This window comes from Parasteatoda tepidariorum, chromosome 8 (genome assembly GCF_043381705.1).
Source record: "Parasteatoda tepidariorum isolate YZ-2023 chromosome 8, CAS_Ptep_4.0, whole genome shotgun sequence".
NCBI lineage: Eukaryota > Metazoa > Arthropoda > Arachnida > Araneae > Theridiidae > Parasteatoda > Parasteatoda tepidariorum.
The window spans coordinates 53779102-53800653 of record NC_092211.1 but is presented as its reverse complement, the minus strand read 5'-3'; the positions used below and the strand labels follow the sequence as shown (position 1 = coordinate 53800653).

Genomic DNA, 21552 nt, shown 5'->3' with positions numbered 1-21552 from the left:
CACTGACTAGTTGGCTGGACACAGTTGAGAGGGACCTAAAGATAATAGGAATAACTAACTGGAAGGACATGGCACAGAATAGATCAAGATGGCAAGAACTTATTGGGACGGCCTTGGCCTGTCTTAGGGCCCAAGAAGAAGTGAGGAGTGGGAGAACCACCGTTTTTTATATATTTCTTTCAAAATAACCCCCTTTTTTTCCCTATATATATCTGCATATATATTGAGTCATAAAATACACCTGAACTTGTCTTTTATAAAAATTGGTCTATGATATGTAAAAGATTGGCTTAACATATGCAATACATGCTGTTTCAACATGGATTATTTTTTTTACAGCTCTTGGTTACTTGTAAATAATCATTGCATAAACAAGGTTAATGCAAAAATTTGAAAAAAAATTATTAAAACTTATAAATGCTTTTAGAATGTGTTATTGCTTTGCACTATATTGTATAGGATTTTTTGATTAGTTTCTAGAACCCAATTGAAAAAAAAATTATTTTTTTCAATTTTAAAATATGACACAAATGACAACAATAGAATTTATTGACATATACAGTTAACGTATAAAACAAGCTATGTAATTTGCTTTTTACACTCACTAACAGCTGGATTAGAACAAATATATACAACAGTGATGTAAAAATCTTTCAATTAGTAAAACTGAATTTTATTTCTTATTGCATTTGTAAAGTAACAATACCATGCATTTATCGTTAAACTTTAACATAAAAAAATTACTATTTGTAATAAAAATGTATGATTGTTGGTATTGATTGAAAGATAAATTTATAGTTAATGAATCACAGCTATCAGGATTGTCATATACTATCCCACACACAAAAATAGTAACTTAGATAACTAAAACAGTTGTCCAACAGACTCCAGACTTTTACTTAGTCTGGATGAAACCATTACATGTCTTCAAAGACTGTAAACATTAAATTTTATTACACATTAATTTAATAAAAATTTAATTCTCTTAATTTGGGCATTATTAAATTTCTATTAATTAATAATCTTAATTTGTTTTTGGCATAAGGTAAATATAAAATAAAAAAAAGTGTTTCATTCATTATTTACAAATCAAATCATTAGTTACAGATTAATACTGATTCAAGTTTAGTTATCCAGGTTTAAAAAAGAAAAGAAAAATTCACAAGTTTTGAGCAACAAAGGTTTTGATTTGTGACTTACAAAAATCGAAATATAAATGACTTTACCCACCAAAATTTATTTTCAACAATAATTAAAATAAATAACCAAAGGATAATTAGAAATTAAAAGAAATAAGTTTAATTAGTTAAAAATAAACTACTTAAATTCAGTAACATCTAATAACAGTAATGATATACTAATTATCACAGTAGGTAAAATATAATTGTACACATATTTACATAAACTTGTTGGCCAACAAACCACGTTTTTTTTGGGAAATATTTACTAAATAATAAACTTATATAGCAATCTTTAAATGCCAATACTGATTAGAAAATCTGGTGTAGCAATGTAGTTGAGCCATCTCTCCAAGTCGGATCATCAGCAATTTGTGCTCTACAAATGGGGCAAGTGCGTTCACGATCGAACCATAAAGCAACACACTCTTCACAGAAAATATGCTAAATAAAAAATTTAAATGTTTTAGAGCAATACGAGAAAGTAAAGTGCAGTGATATGAAATAAGCACGTCATAAATAACAAAACACTTTCTTCAACATTGTAACAAAGAACAAAAGATATGTAGAAGAAATTAATAACAACAATAGAAAAAAAAGATTGACTAAAGATAGTCAATATTACTTGATAAAAAACTTCATCGCTTCAAAAATATACAAATTGGAAATAACAGTCTACACGTTTGAAGCGCTCAAAATAGGCGCCCATTTTCAAGACTTGACGTAAATACAACGAAATACAGAAAAATTAAAGACAAGAAACAAAACTAGGAAAACCACAAATCGAGAGAAAGAAAAGGAGAACAAGAAAAACCATAGTGGCCGAGAGGGGCAAATCAGTGTAAAGTGCATTTCCATCAGCTATGAGGTGAGGTAACAAGGGAATCACTTTTATATTTCAAATCACTTTTGTTTCTTCTCTAACAAGTCTTGAAAATGGGCACTTATTTCTGAGAGTTTAAAACATGTCAACTGTTATTTCTAATTGGCATATTTGAGAAGCAAATGAAGATTTTAATCAAGTAACATCCAACCCCTTCAGTTTCTTGGGATTAATTATTTAATTTAGGATAGTCAATGGTAGGGAGATAAAGAAAAATAGCATACGTGGAGTGAGATTCCTTTATTTGGAATTTGAAGTAAAATGTTTGGAGAAAAAATAGGATACTAGAAAGTTAATTAACTAAAACATTAGAACATTTTGAAACATGGAATGATTCCCAGAGATCTAGGTCAGTAAAATAAAGAGTAATGTTGAATAGACTTGGCAGCATTGCTTTGAAAAATTATAATAATTTAATTTATGACTTTTCTAGTATCCCCTCCTCTCAAATGTTTGGAAATCTATTTTATTTTCAACATTTTCAGTTCTCATTCATCTTATACCTCCTGTTTTCATTTCTCTTAACTAATGTTGACTATTTTATTTCCCTACCCTTTGGGTCAATCCCTTTTTTTCCTTGTAACTTGTTTTTGATTTCTGCAAGAGCACCATGTTTTTTCTCAGCATTAAATAAGGTAAATCATAAGAGAATGGAAACAATTGTATGACTATTGATAGTATATTATTTCAGTCTTCTCTTTATACAACACAAATTTAACCTATCTATAATAAAATAGAAGAACAAATGTTGCAGTAGATACAATTAATTCCAGAAGGATGATACTGGCTTATATAGATATAATTTAACTTTTAACTGTAACCCTCTTTAAGCCAAAAAATTTAAGAATTTATTATATTAAAAAATTTAAACATCATTTTTATAAATTTAAACATCCAGCAAAGATATGATTAATTATGAAAAAGAAGAAATTTGGTTTCACGTGAGCATAAAAACAGGTACAGTCAAAAAATATTTCTAATGTGAGAAAATTTTAGCATCTCTAAAGAACATTAAATATTTTTAAGCAATTTTTTTTCTAAAATTAGATTGGCTTGATAATAAAAAGAATCAAAGTCTATATATGTTTAAGTTTGCTTTAAAAAAATTTATAATACAACCTACACTCTATTTTTGCCACTTATTTTACAATTCTTTGAATAAGCTAATTTTAGCAGGAAATAATAATGACTTAAAAATGGAAAAAAAAATTTAAAAGGGTAAAGGGAGGGTGGAGTAAGGTATATATAAATAAGAGATATTAGAGTAATTTTTCATATTAATTTTTGAGTTTTTAAGCTATATCTTACATGCAAATAATGAAATTCAAATAATTTTAATAATATTCAATACTTTGTATAAATAGACATACTTTGCATTGCAACATTGAAGGAGATTTATAATCATCTTGACATATAGGGCATGCATCACCAGCTTCTTTTATTTGATTAGTTGAAGGTGTAACACCATAAGTCTATAGAAATAGAAGTTACCACGTGATTCAAAATATTAAATCAATACAATAATATTAAATCAATACTAAACTCTAAGCAATGAAAAATAGCAAAAATATAACAAACATTTAACATAAATGACAATTCAAATAAATTTTACTAAATATTTTATCACATAATAACAGAAATAAAACAAACACTCTATAGCAAATTGTTTTCAAACTTAGATTTTTCATACTTGAAGCATTTATTGTGAGACAAAGATAAGCCTCTTTTTCAATGTTTTCATGTGCCATAAAAAATTTAAAAATGGTAGCAATATTTCCCCATTTATAATGAGATTTTAGCTAAGTATATTCACATAGTGAAAAATAAAGTTTCTCCTGGAACTATTTTTTTTAAAAAACTTAAAAGCTAAAATTTGAAACTATCCACCGCACATTATTTCGAATATGATATAACTTTTTCATACTTCAAAATTTTATTTATTATGGTCTATCAATATCACAATAACGATTTCATATACATTGAAAATTTGAGAATAATAATTTAGATTTTGATTGATAGGAAAGTGGTTCTCCAACTACATATAAAATTTGATTTTAACATTCGTAGTGGGCTACAGAAAAAAATCAGGACAGCATATTTCAATAAAAAGTAGAACATTTTTGGAGCAGTAGTAATATACTAGACAACATTAAAATAAATAAAAAACTAAAAAAAAGTATAACTCGCTATAGATAAATATAATAAAAACAAATTATAGAACAAAATAATAGTAATTTCAGAATAATTTTGTTTAGATGGTATCAATAAGTTAATATTTTCTCTCACCAAAATCTATCTAAATTTTTCATAAAGTTCAAAACTACTTAAAAAAAAAAAAATAATTTTAGAGTAAAGTTTTTATAACACAACAAAAACATAAATATGGTGGTCAATATTTTTGCACGAAAGTAATTTAATAGATGAAACCCCAGCTCACTATTTAAAAAATTCTATTTGATATTGTTCCTATATTGGTGATTGCAATCTATCATTTTTAAAATCAGATGAAAGAGATGAATCAATAATTATGAAACTACAAAATTCTACCCTAGAAGATGGTTTTTGTTACAAATAATAAATAAGCATATGACCCCTGAATTCATCATAGTAAAAATTTGATATTGTAAAATGGTTAAGTTTTTCTTTTCATTTTGCGACTGAATTCTCAAAAGGTTTGAAACAATGAATCTAGCAAGTAAGGGTATTTGCCTGAATCAGGCATATGATTGATTAGTGGTCAGTTCCCAAGTTCGATCTATCGAATTTTATGACTTTTACTAGCATTAAAAAGTAATAATCAAAAATTCAAACTATTCGATTCTTCAAATTAAGTATTTTAAAATCTGCATTTGTAGAAAATTGTATGTTCTGTACACTAAAAAATATGAGGAATAACAGAACACAAAACTACGAATAAAAAGGATAAAAGAATAAAAAGGGTACAAAATAATCTACATCATAACAATTACAAATCCCTGTTAATGAAAAAAATTTTTCATCGCTCTGAAAAAAAAAATTCTTGCAATTGATATTCTTTTTTTGGTGTTTACGATTTGTTTGCAAAATGTTTTACATAATTAGCGGTTTTACATGTGAGCGTTTTTTTTTCTTTCCTCTAAGATGAAATTTCCTTCTTCGCATGCTCAGAAAGTAAAAGTCATTTTCATACATTTTAATTGTTCTTATTTTACCTATCCTTGCATTTATACAGTTCAGGTAATCCGAAAAAAGTGATTATTTACGTATATATATATTTGGAGATAGCTGTTTTTAACGACAAAGTTTGAGGAGAAGGAAACACGTGTCTCTTTCGAAGCCTAAAATGATATCTGAAGGTGCTTCATTTTAAGATGATAAAGCAAAGAAAGTTTTTCAAATAAATTATGGATACTGAACATTTTCTGCTGTTTTCTTAAACTTCTAAACATATGTAACTTATTTAAGGAGCTAAAGAATTCTGACCAGCGAACCCGAGTTTTCGCCACTACTCGACCACTCATCTTCAAAGGTTAAGTCATTGTCGGAAGTAGCCATATGTCAATCATTTATTAAGTTAACCATTTAAAGAATGAAAGGATACTTACTTTGCTCTGTAAAACTTTCATCAACGTTTCTCTCCAAAGCTTGAACTTTTTAATGAATCCTTTAAACTAAAATAATAATAAATATTAGTTAAAAAGAAAAAATGCTTCCCTACTATTTTCTTTTATAAAAAAAAATTAACTTACTTTGAAAATCAAATAAGTAGCAGAAAGTATAACACCAAAAACTTTACTTGGTCCCGAATAAGATTCTGAGAAAAAATATAGCCAATGCTGCACTGGAATTATGGTACGATATAGCTGTGAAGATCGTTCAGTGAAAAGGTAATATTTGCCCTAAAAATATTCAATATTTTTTTTTTTTGGAAAATTTGATTGAAAGACAAATAGTGTGAAAAGAAAATTAAAGTAACATACTTTCTTCTGGCATGCAAGTATTTTTGTAGGAATTGAAACAAAGACTATTTTGACACAAATTGTAATCAAACGAAGAACAAAATCAGTCACAGACACTATCCATAATACATCCCACAAATCAATTGGAACAGAGTATGGGGGCACAAAGATCAATCTATCAATTAAATTAAAACAGTATTAAAATTAAAAGAAAAATATTCGAAATGGTATGCTACGAAACACAAAATGCTTTCTTGTCAAATTAAAAGTATTTTATCAAAGAAATGACATGTGATAAATTAATTAAAAATATTTTCATTTTACAGTCTTCAAGAAATACAGTAGTCTTGATAATTGGGGTATAGTTAGAAATACTTTTTTTCCGCAATTGATCAACAGGAAGCAAAATTTGAACTCAAAATCAAAGTTTTATAATTACATAATTGTATTATTAAATTCATACACTTTATGTATCTATTTAATAATACATAATTATCCCTGTAGCAGAATTTTTTCGAGCTATCTGCGACAAAACTCTATCACTAATATCTTTCTGCAAGATACTTTTAATAATAGCAAGCATATATGTGGCAAATTTAAAATAACAAAAGCACTATGATTACAAAAAAACTATAGAATTTTTTTAAATATAACGTGTAATAATTTTTTTACTCTAATATTATGGGTGATTCTCGCAATCTGTGGGGGAGGCACACAAATTGTTTCCTTCCTCGCATTTTGTAAATAATTATCACAATAAAAAATATAATTAAAAATCATGAAATCCGTAGTAGTAATTGCCAAAAAAAGAACGACGGCGAAATCACGCGAATCGGGCTCCTCAAATGCGTGTTTCGTTTCGAGATAATGTTGTTGTAATAAATACTATCGCATAAAAAATATCGGATTTAAAAACTATGGAGAAATCAATAGCAATAACTGCCAAAAATGTTATAGAATTATTGCCTTAAAAAGTGAATACTCAAATGCACGATTCAAATTTTCCATATACTTTGAAATATATCGGGATATTTAAAATCCATGTGAAAATCAATATCAATAACGTGAAAATCAATATCGAAACATTACGCTGATTTACGATACTATCGTCATAAATTGAGAGCGTCAAAAAGTGATTATCGAAATGCATGATTCAAATATTACGTGTAAATTTCTGTGCGAAAGAAGAAGAAAAAAATTTTCAAAAGAAAAATCTTTCTGCAAGAACACTAAGGTTCTGCGACAATGTCGCCGTGATTCTACCACGGGGTTAATTATTAAATAGATACTATGCAATTAATGATATGAGAATATCAGGGATGGCAAATTTCCTTCTTCAGTAAAAAAATTTCAAAAGAAATAGGTTTCTCCTAACCAGAGCGGAAGAAATTCTTTTAACAATAAGGAAGGTAACTTGACAAATTAGAAAGAAAAAAAAATTAAAAAAAAAAAGAGAAAAAAAGCATAAAATATTGAAACAACTTTTTTGACAGTTAATAATTTCAATCTGAGGATTGCTATATATCTCTAATAGCCACATGAGTCAAAGTCAAATTGTCTGAAAAATGTTCAAATGGAATGTTAATACAGATAATGGAATATTAAAAACATGAAGTGCTAAGCAAATAAAATTATACTATTACACAATAAATCAAAATCGATGTTTAAATGAAATATACAGATAATTTTGATGTAAAACTGAGTAATTTCACAAAAATTACTTTAGCCTTGAAATACTTCTAATTTTATTTATCAGTATGAATGATTCGCTCAGTTGTAAAAGAAATTAGGTGTATGAAGTTGAAAATATCCACAAAGTAAGTAATTAATTTCAAAATCTTTAGACTAGGAAGGAAAAAAAATCTACAGATTTCTCACTGATAAATATGAAGTAAAAGGAATTTTTTTAAATGCTTTAAACATGACAAAAATTCATTTTTTAATATGGGATAACAGTTTTAAATATTTATATCATTGAAGTATGCCTATATAACAGACAAGGAGATAAGGCAGATGAATTGCTTCAAAAACTTAGATTTGTCAACTTCATATTAGAAATATTATAAAAATGGGCAAATTTGAAATAAAAATCTTAAATCACAACTTAAAATATTGTGCATTGAATCAATATTTAAAACTTTTGCAGATGGGAAAACCTATACAAATAATTTTTGCATTTTTACATAATTACCTTATTTCACAAGAAGCAAGCTGGTCTGATATATTTTAAAAAATATTAATTTAACTACATGCTGGATTATCAGGTTTATGACAGTTTTATTATGACTAACTTGTGACAAAAAAAATTCAGTTACTGATAAAAAATGAAATAAAATAGCATTTTTATAAGACACAAGACCTGATTTGCATCAAACATATAGTTATACACTGTCAAACAAAAACAACATTACATAACAAAAACAATATTTCACAATCAGTGTTCTCCTCCAAGTGCTTTTAGAAGAGCAGCCCACCCTGCCCTTTGATGCACCCTCTTTGTCCTTTTTTGTAAAAATAAGCCACCATACCTTAAAGAAACTACCTTTTTATTCATATTCCATTAAAAAAATTAATTCACTTAGTAAATAATAATTATACACAAGAAATATTAACTGTGCTATTAGGTTTAATTCTGATTATTATTGCAAATATTTATTTTACTAGTATTATTCTCAACTGGACACACTTTTATAAGTTTCTCTTTATTAGTATATTAATAAATTTTTTAAGTGCTTTAAAATTTTAAAATGATTTTTTTGATAATTTTCTTTCTTTTTTTTATAAAAAAAAATCCATTTTTAAATGTTTATTGTCTGGTAATTTTCAGTTTAAATTATAGAAAAAAAGTTTTATAATTGCAAAATCAATCATTGTTAATCAATCACTTTACTTTTTTTAAAAAAACATTTGGGTACAGCAATTGATGTCTTTTAAGATGTCTTTAATTCTTTTTTAAAAACTACAAATTTTTCTTCCATTTTGATAATGAGTGAGTTTGAAATATACACATAAAATAGAATGAGAGGGTATTTAAAAATTGTTTAGGATCACATTCAGTTATTACATATTTGATCAGTCTTAAGTGAGCATCCTTTTAAAACTCAAAGTATCCTTTTCAGTGAGGAAGCATCCTGCCCTTTTTTATTCCTAGGGAAAACTCTGGTTACATAGCATTAAACATAAACATTAAATCAGACAGCATAATAGTCAGGTGTATTCAGAAAGAATATAAAAATAGGTTTGTCTAGAATTTATAAAGCCCATACTCTCCAAAAGAAGATAAACTCTCTAATTGCTTACATGACCTGATTTTTTAAATTTTAAATATTAAAATACAAAATATGAATTTAAAAAAATATTTGTTCCCCTTGAATCTACAAATAATATCAAGATAACTACCTATTATATTTTATATACTTAACTATATTTGTAAATAATTTTAACACATAAAAATTTACAATAAGAAATTTGAGAAAAAATACTTACGCGTATGCTAATGAGCGATCGGCAAGGAGAGTGTATATAACCAAAATTGATGTTGTTAAGTTAACGAGAACAAAGCATAAATTTCTTAAACGGCGCTTTCCCTAAAAATTAAACAATCATTTTATATTCCATTCATAAAAAATTTAAAATATAACATTAAACTATTAACAAATTATAAATATACTAATTACCTGCCGAGATACTTCTCTTTTAACAACAGTATTTGCATGGCAAAAAGTTATAAATAATCCAAGGTTAACCAAAATACCTAAAAGTAAAAATTAGTAGCAAACATTTAGAATTTTAAAAAAAAATTGTTTTTAAAAATAAATTTTTGTTTGTAACTCATAAAAGATTATCATAGCTATGGTATGTTAAAAAACTTAACAGATTATCATAGTTATGGTATGTTAAAAAAAACTGAACAGATTATTATAGTTATAGTAGGATGCAGATGCAACTGAAAAGCATTTTAAAAATTCTGAGCTTAAATTTTATTTTAAAAATAATAACTAGCAGGCGTAATGAGTGACAAACCAGGCAGAAGCCAATATGATAGTATGATAGAGTTTGATTGCAATATATTTAGTAATGAGGTTTTAAAAACTCATAAAATAGTTTCTGCAATAAATAAATAGCAATTTGCAGTAAATAATAGTAACCAACTCTAAAATACTTTTTTCTCAAATGACTTTAAAAAGCAATCAAATAAGGAGGAACATAAATAATTTTTTTCTACATTTCTAAACTATCACAAAATAGGTAATTAAAATTTTTTGGATGACCAATGTAATTTGAGGTAAGATCATTGCCTAATAAGTTTAATAGGACCAAGATAAATTTCTTCAAAGATATAGTAAGAAGAATTGCAAACAAAGAAACAAATATTTTAAACATTTAACATCAGTTCCATATATAATCTTACCAATTCTATGATCAAATATCAGCTTTAATAACAGAATCAACACAAAAGGCATATATTTTTCTGCAAAAGCAATGATAGCTTGAAGCTCAGGTGAATTTCTAAGTGCAGAAACTCCTTGATCATTATCACTCGATCTGGTGTTATCATTTGTTTCTAAATTAGGCAAGTTGTCATTTGCAGCAGGGTTATGTACTGGGTTAAAAGAGTCTGCAGCAACTGATTCCATATCAATTACAAAGTTTTCAATGTTATTGCCAGAGTTCATGTTAGAATTCCTAGGAGTAGTAAGGTTGATATCTTCTGGACTTTCAAACCATAGCGAATGAGGATCAGCGATTCGCCTTGACTGTAGATGATTGGCACCAGATGCTGTGTTGATCAATGGACTCAAACCTTGCATCACTAAATCTTGAAGTTCATGTATATGTTGTGTTGCGCTACTAGCAATTTGATGCGAATTTTCGTGAATTTGTTGAATGCTCCAAGGAAGGTGATTGCGGTTCGGCCGGGTAGGTCTATTGTTTTCAGCCATTCTCCTAAAATTGAAACACTAATTTTTTATCAAAATAATTTTTTTCGAAAAAACTTTTTTTAAAATTTTAATAGCTGGACAATAAGAATTAAAATAAAAGAAAAAATGTATACATTTTGAAATAAAAACAAACTTTAAAAGTTGGAAACAGAAATATTGAAAAACAATAAAAATTTAAAGAAAGTCAATTATTATCTACAATTAAATTCATTAAAAAATAGATCTTAATAGCTAACTACAGTTTTACTACACCATTATAAAAACTTTAAACTTATTGAAACTATAGTAAATAAATAAATATTGTAAATAAATAAATATATTGTAAATAAATAAATATTGTAAATAATCATAAGTCCCTTAACATTTTCGTTTTGATTACAAGAAAAAAGCTTAAATTAAGGATATTGAAATAAGAATGGAAAAAATAAAAATATTAAATGTTTAATTTCTAAAAAGTTTAGTTTGCTCGATCTAAATGTATACAAATAATAAAAAAGATTTGATTTCTTCAAAACACTTTTAAGAAAAAGAAAAGAAAAAAAGCTTTCAACATCTTTACTGATAAAAATTGATAAAACTGTGAAACACAACATACAGTTCCAGTTATTATCTGAAATTTGTGATAAGGTTGTCAAATGTTAGTTTCAACAACATGATTCATTTTTACTTTACATAATGTAAAGATGTTTCGTTATAATCATATTATTTATTTCAAAGGTAAAAAATTTAAGCAAAAAAAATTGACAGAATCAAATCTATTACATTCATGTATTGAAAACTGGCAAAAATAAAAAATATACGAACACTGGCTATATTTAATTTTTAAAATATATATATATGTAATATCAAAAATACTAGCTTAATAAAATTAAAAGGATCTTTTGAGACTAAACTTAAAAAGAATTATATCTTATCTGCAGATAAGCTTATCTGGTTTATGAGAACATTAAAAATCTCTTTCACATACTTAACTTAGCTCTTCGGGTATATCTTAAGTTTCATTGAATAGCGATGAAATCTTTATTTATAAAATGAATCTACACCGCACAGTAAAATATCTTAAATGAAGCCGAATTCCCATTAAAGTCAAGAACTATATTGAGATATTAGTTCATCTCCATCTGGTCTTAAGATCTTAAGACGCCGGTTATAACAAAGAGGGTCTAGATATTACAGATCACATGACATGAACGAAATATTATGTTACACGTTAAAAAAGTGTACACTTATCCTTTGGAAATGGAAGTACAAAGTTGTGTCCCGGAGCTCTGCTCCAATTGTATATAAATTGTAAATAGATCTCTTTATTCTTTTCTTCAATAAAAGTATAGAAAATTCATTATGTTGTCATCCTTATAGAAAAGGATATTAAAAATATTAAAATATGACTGCAAATAGTATGAACTGCAATATTATGATAAATTAAAGGCCACGGCTCAAGAGTTTATGAGAAAACACGAGAAGGAGCACTACGGGAGCACTACATATATATAAATTCGATGTGATATAGATATGCAAAAGTAAAAAAATTATTAAACAAATTCAACCCTGACCACATCAAGCATTGCTTTAGTAAAAGCTTTAAGTGAAGATGAAGAAGGTTTTTTTAAGACAATATAGCTTGAAAATAAATAAGTAAAAAATAAAATTTTTTTTATCATGCATGCGTGTTAAACCTTTTTAGATATCGCGTCAGTTCTGCCACTAACATAGTACATCATTGTCATTTATTACTATGACATTTCTTGGCAACCAAAAATTAACATTAAACTCTTTTTTATGAATGTGAAACAAAAGATAAATGATTCTTACTTCTGAAATAGCAAAATTATATGTAAAGTAAATAAAATTTTGAATGAATATTAATGTCTACAAGAATAATAATATACGTTTAAAAAAAATTAAAAAGAAAAAAAAAACAGACGATTTGACTTCAGTTTGAATCAGCTTAAGTTGATAACCTAAGCCAATAGACTGTTTAAAAAATCATGAGGGAGAAAAGCTAAGTTCAAGAAAATTTTAGCATTTTGAAGAAAAGCAGCAACAAAAAAAAAAGAAAAACACATTCAAGAACTGGTTTTAGCAATTGATAAGGAACAATCTGGCGTTTTACTTTTTTAAAAACTTCATTTGATTTAAAAACATACAAATCAGAACTAACAGTAGACATGTTCCAAACGCTCAAAAACAGGTGCCTGCTTTCAAGATTTGCCAGGCATGAACATCTTTCTTTATAGACTTATTACTATCTTATTCTTTATAGATTTATTGCTATCGACAAATATCTTGGGTTAAAGAAAGACAAACATACCCAGGGGTCTGTCCAGACATTTTGTGAAAGGTCCATTTTTCGCGAAATTGTGAAAAAATTACTCACATTCTTTCAACCAGGGTCCGCTTTTATGAATTTGTGCAAATAGGGTCCGTTATTGCAAAAAAAAACTTTTTCAAGGAGTTTTTAAATTGTGAAGACATACAAGATTATGCTCAACACTGTAAAATTATAGTTAAAAAAATTAAATTTTAAAAAATAAACAACAATTGCTGCTTCTAAATTAGAGATGCAACATACAAATACAGTAGGGAACCGATTATCCGGAACGATCGGGACCATCACTATTCCGGATAACTGATTTTTCCGGTTTTCTGAATCGCTACAAAAAGCCGTTTTTTTATTGTTAAACCCAACTAAAAAAATTTTTTTTAGGAAATAATCTTGAAAAGAAGAAAAAACGATGAAGTAATACACTAATGATTATTTCCAAAATGATGGTAAGGTGAACATCTTTCAAAAAAGAAAGAAAAATCCTAAAATCTTATAAGGAAAAAAAAATTTGTTTAAAAAATGGCGGGAAAATTTATCGAATTTCGTTCCGGTTTTCTGATTTCCGGATAACGGGTTCTGTACTGTATTTGGTATTTAGCCTATACTGCTGAACGCAGAATATTAATTTTGGACGAATAATGCAAGAATCGTCTGCCGAAGACAAAATTTAATTCGTTGACATCCATCTTTCTTGTTTTTTACCCTGGAAAGGGTTTATTTGATTAACAAAATAATAATGAAGATAAAGAAATTTGTGAAGGGTCCGATTAAAAGAAAAATCATTTTGTGAAGGGTCCGTTTTTAAGTTAAAATATTTTGTGAAGGGTCTGTTAATGGACCCAAATTTCTTCTAAACAGACCCCTGATACCTATCTCACTTTTCCTTTCATTCACCTCAGGACTAACTGCTCTCTCTTTCTTGTTCCTTAGAATTGCTCTTACAGCACTATTTTTTATTTTATTTTTTAAAAAAAGGATTCATTTAACATTAAGTTTACAAGAGATTTACTTTGTCCCAATGCAATAGATTCAAGATTTGCCAGACCTGAACATAGACTTATTACTTTTTTTAGTCTCTTTACTTTCAGTCTGTCGACTGCTATCTACAAATATCTTGGGTTAAAGAAAGACAAACATGCTTATCCCACTCTTCCTTTCATTCACCTCAGAACTAATTGCTCTCTCTCTCTCTTTCTTGTTCCTTAGAATTGCTCTTCCAACACTATTTTTTTTTTTAAAGATTCATCTAACATTAAGTTTACAAGAGATTTACTTAGTCCCATTGCAATACAGTCGAACCTCATTAACGCAAAATTGGAGGGACTATCATAATTATTTCATGTCAACCAAATTTTGTTTTATCTGATTTATACATGTTATGCAGAGCTCATTGGGTAAACAGGGCGCAGCACCCTGCTGCCCTTTTAGTCAAAAGAATCCACCCTGTTGCCCCTGAAGTAAATTAGTGTCCTGATGTAATAAGACTTCATACCCTTTTTGCCCTTTCATTAAATCATAATTATTATTAATCATTTTAATTATTAAATCATAACTACAGACACTTAAAAACATACATTTATTATTTTATTAATATATACATGCATTTTAAATAAATTACCAAGCTAATTACCTCATTAACTCGATACATATGTTAATTTATTAATGAAAATTAGTAATTAATATGATTGCTTTGCTACTTTTAGTAAAGTAAAAAAAAAAATTTCTTTTACTAATTGGCAATGTTTTTAATAGAACGTGTAAAGCCCATGGAAAGAAATTATTGCCTTTTTAGAATAATAATGCCCTTTTTTTAAACTTTTGCACCTTGCCCTTTTTTCTGCCTAGAATGAGCTCTGTGTTATGTACTAATGTATGATTTATGCATGTTATGTTAATGTATGCCAGTGTTTCCCAAACTTATGTCTTCTGTGTACCCCTTCTAAATTTTTTGTAACGCTGTGTACCACTAAAAAAAAATGAATGTAATTTTTACTATAAAAAAATGCTCAAAAGTTAAAAATCACAACAAACCCTTAATTATTAACTGTTATCTCTGCAAAAAAAAGTAAATAAAAAAAAATACGTTATCGTAAATTTTAATGGTTAGCTTTGTTTTTAGATAAAATTTTGTGAAATTTTCGTTTGTTGCAAGATATTTCACATAAGAACGTGTACCCCGCTAAACTGTTCATGTACCCCTGGGGGTACGCTTACCACACTTTGGGAAACACTGATGTATGCAAACAATACTGTTATGGACCAAACAAATTAAAATAAGCTTAAAAGCTTTAAATACTTTATTAAACTATTTTATTAAACTATTTTATTTTTGCTATTTAATTTATTTGCCCATCTGATACTCTTAACAAAGAAAGAAAATAAAAATAGCATTCCTCAAAATGAATGATTAGGAATTTATTCACATGCTTATTATCTTTGCTGCCTCCAGTTTCCTTTCATGTTAAGGAATAGTCAACTTGAAAATGTCATGTTAAATACAACAATAATTTAATGCTGACTCGCGGGATTAAACATGTGTTTCATGTTAATGAGGTTCGACTATATTTTTTAATTTTAAGTTCAAATTATCTTAAAATGTCTAGGAATTAAAGATTTTAAGAACAAGAGTACCAACAGATGGTCACAATCTGCCAACTTTCAATACAGATAATGAACCTGGTGATTACACAAAATTAAAAAATATTACACAACTTTTGTACTGGTAAAATTTAGATCATGTTACTATTATCCATTATTTTTGGTGAAACTTAACAAACATAAAGAGCATATCAAACATAAATTCTTAACTTAACTTCAAAAATAAAGCTTATATTTTTTAAAACAAAGCTTTAGTTTCTACAAACTAATCTTTAGAAAAGAAAATGAAATTTATTTTACTTAAGTTTTCTTAAAAAATATATTTAAATGTAATATATCCTGATTAGTATTATCACAATAGCTTAATTAAGCTCATTTAATGCTTAAAAAAGAACATTCAGAATTAACTCAGTGGACCAACTATAGAGATAGAACTGTTAAAGTGTCTGCAAAATTTTCATATCTATGAAGAATTTAACTCAGATTTAATAAGATAAGAAAAAATATTAATATTTTACTAAACAAAAAATATTAAAGAAGATCTATACATTTTATACCTACTAAATAATGTACTGGATTATATTTTACTAAAAATATAAAATAATCTCAAGAACAATTTGAAAAAAAAAAATAATTTAAAGAAAACTTTAAATTTTTTAGAACTATAATGCAAATGCAATTACATTTAAATTTAGACATTCTTTAAATTAATTTAAAATAGTTATCTTTGATCTTTCTGCCCGTTTTAAATAATAATCATAATAAATATTACTTACTATTTGAAAACAAGAAACCTGTGTATAGTATTAGGCTGTTTAAGTTGGTTTGCACAAATGTTTAAATTTCAAAAACTATAGTTGTATAGAGCTGCCTATAAATTCTTGTGTATAAAATTTAATTGTTAAAAAAATTCAATTGCGCAAATTATTCTTATTTCTAAAAAAATATTATTTTTATATATGCATTAATAACAGTTATACATCACAATTTTTAATTAAAATTAATGAGTTAGTACTTTTTCTAAGATATATTATTTAATAAATTAAAATAGAATAGTTTTAAACTTAAAGAGCACTGTACGCGTCTACCATAAAATTATTCAAATTCGAAATGATACAACATAAATGACACAGATCAAAGATATGATATATATAATGCTTCAAAAACAAGTAACCTATACAGTATGTATTAGAAATTGGTTTGAGAAAAAGCTGAAAGATCGAATACCATAGTTCAAATTTGAAAGATGAGCAACGATAAATTTATTTGAAGCATACTAAATTTGAAAATAAATAAATAAAAACATAAAACTTAAAGATTTATTATGCTCTTTCCAAGTCAAGGTTTTGGAGGTCAATAACGGTAGAGAATATAAAATGAAAATTTTGCTTTGTGAGTAAACTGACATTTAAATGTACTAACCTTGTATGGTTTCTGCTACTTTATAAAATATAGACCGTTTCAATTTTTACACTGCATTGCTTGGTGGAATTTTAATTTGGAAAATAAATAGGAAAGTTATATTTAATCGAACTTCCAGGATCAGAAGTTATGTTGTTTACCTTTATAAAAAAACTTCGCAATCTTCGGTTACGTCATTTGTAACGGTTACCTAAAACAGTATATTTTAAGTTTTATTTTTACTAAGACTTTAACTTAGTAAAAAAGCGCAAGTTGATGTCGCACATGCAACACAGTATTTACTGCGTTTGCGTAAAAATTCAATGCATCAGATTGCTTGAAATTTGTTTGTTGTTAATATTTGAAAAGCACATATTTATGGCAAAAAAATTTCGACATCGAAAGAAACTGCTTTTAATCAAGATTAACATGTCTTTTTTCCAGAAGGGAATGCAATTCGCGATCGCAACACTCGAATACGCCATCTGGGGAGAGACCGGTTTCATGCCTTTAGCCCTTCTCCCTTCCCTCTCCTCCTCTTTTCAGTTGTATAGGAATGTACTACGATATTTTCCCCTTTCTTAATATTTTTCCTTTTTATTTAATAAAAATATTTTTTAAAATTTCCATGATACTTTTCTTTAGAACTATGTTTAATGTAGTTTTCAGTTCCATATAGTTTTTCAAGTTAAAAGATTTTAATCTATATGAAAATCAAGAGAGAAACTAACGTACTTCCTTCCTCTATGACTTTCCACACGCTATTGGGGAAAGCATGTGAAGTGTTGCCATAGGAAAAGAGTTCTGCTCTACGCCACCTGCAGCCCATTTCGATCGCCAATATGAAACCTCTGGAAGCTATCCTGTAGAAATCTAATATATTTTCGTGTTTTAAAATAATTTCTTAAAAAAAAAAAAAAAAAAAAGCTACATGTCTACAGATAATTGTCTTGCCAACTGAAATTAATACATTTTCTATTAGTGATATTTAAGTTGCATCATTTTGAATTTGATGGATCTTATGATAGACACAGTTGCATAAGTGTATAGAGATTTTATTTTAATTCGTTAAAAAATATATCGTTGAAAAAGTATAAACTTTTTAATATTAATTGAAATGAAGTGCGGTATAATTACCTTAGTAGTATCAAAGAACTTATACGCTTCGCGTATATAATCTTTAGTAGTATATATTAGAGCTACACAATGAGATATTGACGACGATCTGGAAAACAACCTTGAGGTTGTGTGTGTGTGCTGTTGTTGATCCGAAAACATATCACAATTTTCTTTCTCTTTGGTAGTCCGAAATGAAGCAATATTCGGTCTCTTCGAAAGTCGATGAAAGTGGTCACCCACCCGCTCAATCTACTATGGGGCCAAAATGATCTGATTTATAACTATTTCTGTGATGTTATTTTATTTAGAAGTGGGAATTAATTAATCATTTTTAAAAAACAGTTTTATGCACAGAAATTTATGAGTAGTTTTATTCAATTATTATAAAATAAAAAACATTTTTAATTATGTGGACTGCCTAAATGATTTTTTTTTTTTAAAATCCGAAATGATGTGTGGCAGGTCTAGAATTATGTTGTAGTTTTTCTACAACTTATTACCTTTTTTTAAAATAGATCATTAAAAATGTAGTAAACAATACGAAAATATAATATAATAGCATTAATCTCAAATAGGTAGGTACTTTATTTATGTCGCTTTAAGCTGCACAATAGGCTATTGGTAAATCTCACATAGATTTTACCCTAGAAGTATTTAAATTCAGTTTGTCAGTCAGTTTACATGTACTAAAGTTCTGTCATGAGCTGCAAAGCTATTGAAGTCTGTGTCAGACTTAGGTTAGGTCAATACTGCCTGTTTATTACACTTCCGGTCCAATCATTTTTAATAATGCTTTTAATTAAAAACTTCAATATTGCATTTAATTTAGTTACTTCTAGTTTTTGTCTATTAGTCACTCAAGATGCAAAATTGTTTAAAAATTTGATGAGTCTTGAAATTATAAACATAGTTTCTTTTAGATTGATTTTGGAAAATATTTTAAAAAATGAAGATTTAAAAATTCATTGTTATACATACTCCCTAACTAGTCATAATTAATTTATTTGTTCTATGTGTACTATTTTTTTCCCTCCTAAATATTTTGGGTGAAAATGCTTACATTTTAAAATATAAAAATTCTTTTTTTTTTTACAAAATTATAAAGAATAGGGGTAAGTTCCAGATTATAGAAAACAATATTAAAGTAAAAGGGCACTTTAGATTTTAGGGTTCTATCAATCCCTTAAAGTTGTCTTAAAATATAGATAACTTTAATCTTTCAATTCCTTTGAAAAACTTGCTTCATACACAAATTTGGATTCAGTGCTTGTTAGAATTAAATTAACAAATTGTAAATAAGTTGGACAGTCAAAACTTTTATGTATTAAAAAATTCACATTAGTAAAAATTAACTGCTCCTATCAATAATTAATAAAAATGAGACTATTTAAAAATAAAATACTGTCTATATTACAATTTTGACAGTTAATAAGAAAAAAAAGAGTAAAAATTTGGTTTGTTTTGAAAGCTGTATTCATAGGGAAAAGGAAAAACTGGGAGAAATGCTCCCAAAGAACAGTTGAAATCTGTATATAAAGTGTAGTATTTTTTTAAAAACTTATTAAAAAATAAATAAAGAGAATTCTTCTAAATATAGCAATTGATTTTCATATTAGTAGTAATTTTGAACAATGATTCAACTATTACTTTTACTATTTATATAAAAATCAAGTAACATCTTTGAACAAGTTTTAAATTTAGTGTTAATATCCATAATTAGGTAAAAAGAGATCATTTTACATTTTTATTAATTCCCTTGCATATAACTAGAACACTCAGACCTCCATACCTAATAAAATAGGAGTCTCAATTGTTTCTTAACCACAATGAGCAGAATTTTTTTGCCATATTATAGTGTAAGAATCAATCAAAATTCTGCCTACTTTCCGGAATTTTCAAATCTCTACATCGAAAAACAAACAATATAAATTTTAATTGTTTCATGACTACTACAAATACAATTTAAAGTTGCTATATGATTGCCAATAAGAGTTTTGTACCTGCTTAACAGGGTATGACCACGAAATCTTAATTTTTGATCAAAAGAAATGACAATACAAGTTTCAAACATTTCCTGACAGCTACAATCAGAATTTATCATCACTCAAAACTTTGAGCACAGAAAGTTTATATTTTAATTACAGATATACGCTGTATGCCAATATAGAAAACAATTATTTTCTGAATGGTAAAAGCAAAATTTATCATTTATATTGTTAAAGAAAACTTCAATCTATTTCTGACATAGATAATTAACAAGGCCAGGATAGCCTGGTTGGTAGGGCACTGGACCCATGTCCGAGAGTTCGATCCCCACCGGCCGAAGACTCCCCGAGTAGTAAATGGTGACTGATGCATGTTAAATCTGTCGAGTCGCAAAGTCCTCCATGTTTCCCTAACAAATCAACACCTCTGGAGGTACTAATCCAGGAGTTTCCGTGTCTTCTGGATTGATTTAAAATTACAAGGCTACGGAGTTGAGCATTAGTAGTCGTAAACCCAAAAAATTGGGGCAGCTGTTCAACGACGGATATAAAATAAAATAAATAGTTAACAGACACAAAACAAAAATTCTAAAACATTAAGAACTATGCTATTCAAGTAAATTGAGAAGGATATTTCAGCCAGATCCAAAATTAAAAACATTGAGTGAATCATTTTGGTATTTAAATTTGATACCAAAGTTTCCTTGTTATGTTATTACACTTATACAGTTAGGCCCTATTAGTTTTCCTCTTTAGATGCACAGAACATTGCTTCCTTCTGTGTTTAACTATAAAAGTTTTTATTTCAATACATAGACATTTGATCTATTTGAAAGCAAGAATTTGAAAAATGATCCTAGATTTCATATTTGTTTCCTTTCAAACTAAATTGTTCATTTCACATTTGAATAGTTTTTTAAAAAAAAAATCTGAACAATTTGATTTAGGTTTATAAATTTAGAAGACCATATGTATATTTTACCTAATAACATAATTTTAAAATTCAAAGCTAAATTAATTTCTTAAGTAAAGAACACTTCATTTAAAACTTGAGTGTACAGTGCAATTTCCAAATAAAAATTAAAGTTCATATTATTTGTAATAATAAATAATATAAAATCACCTTTTTGTTATTTTTTTAACAAAAAAAAAAGATCATTAAGAAATAAACAGTCAGTCAA

At 27.2% G+C, this 21552-nt stretch overlaps 1 protein-coding gene across 2 annotated transcripts; it reads right to left on the bottom strand.

The window, feature by feature from the left end:
• Nucleotides 1–531: 531 nt before the first annotated feature.
• Nucleotides 532–17709, bottom strand: LOC107455004 (E3 ubiquitin-protein ligase RNFT2). 2 transcript variants are annotated; one of them, XM_071184014.1, is made up of 9 exons: nt 17289–17709; nt 10411–10946; nt 9677–9753; nt 9486–9586; nt 6021–6174; nt 5790–5939; nt 5646–5711; nt 3432–3533; nt 532–1622 (listed from the first exon to the last, which is right to left on the bottom strand). In XM_071184014.1, the coding sequence occupies exons 2-9, from the start codon at nt 10940–10942 to the stop codon at nt 1491–1493; spliced, it is 1314 nt and encodes a 437-aa protein (XP_071040115.1). In that variant the 5' UTR covers nt 10943–10946; nt 17289–17709; the 3' UTR covers nt 532–1490. The 2 variants fall into 2 exon arrangements, with proteins under 2 accessions (XP_071040115.1, XP_071040116.1); XM_071184015.1 differs by having other exon boundaries at nt 17429–17548.
• Nucleotides 17710–21552: the final 3843 nt, after the last annotated feature.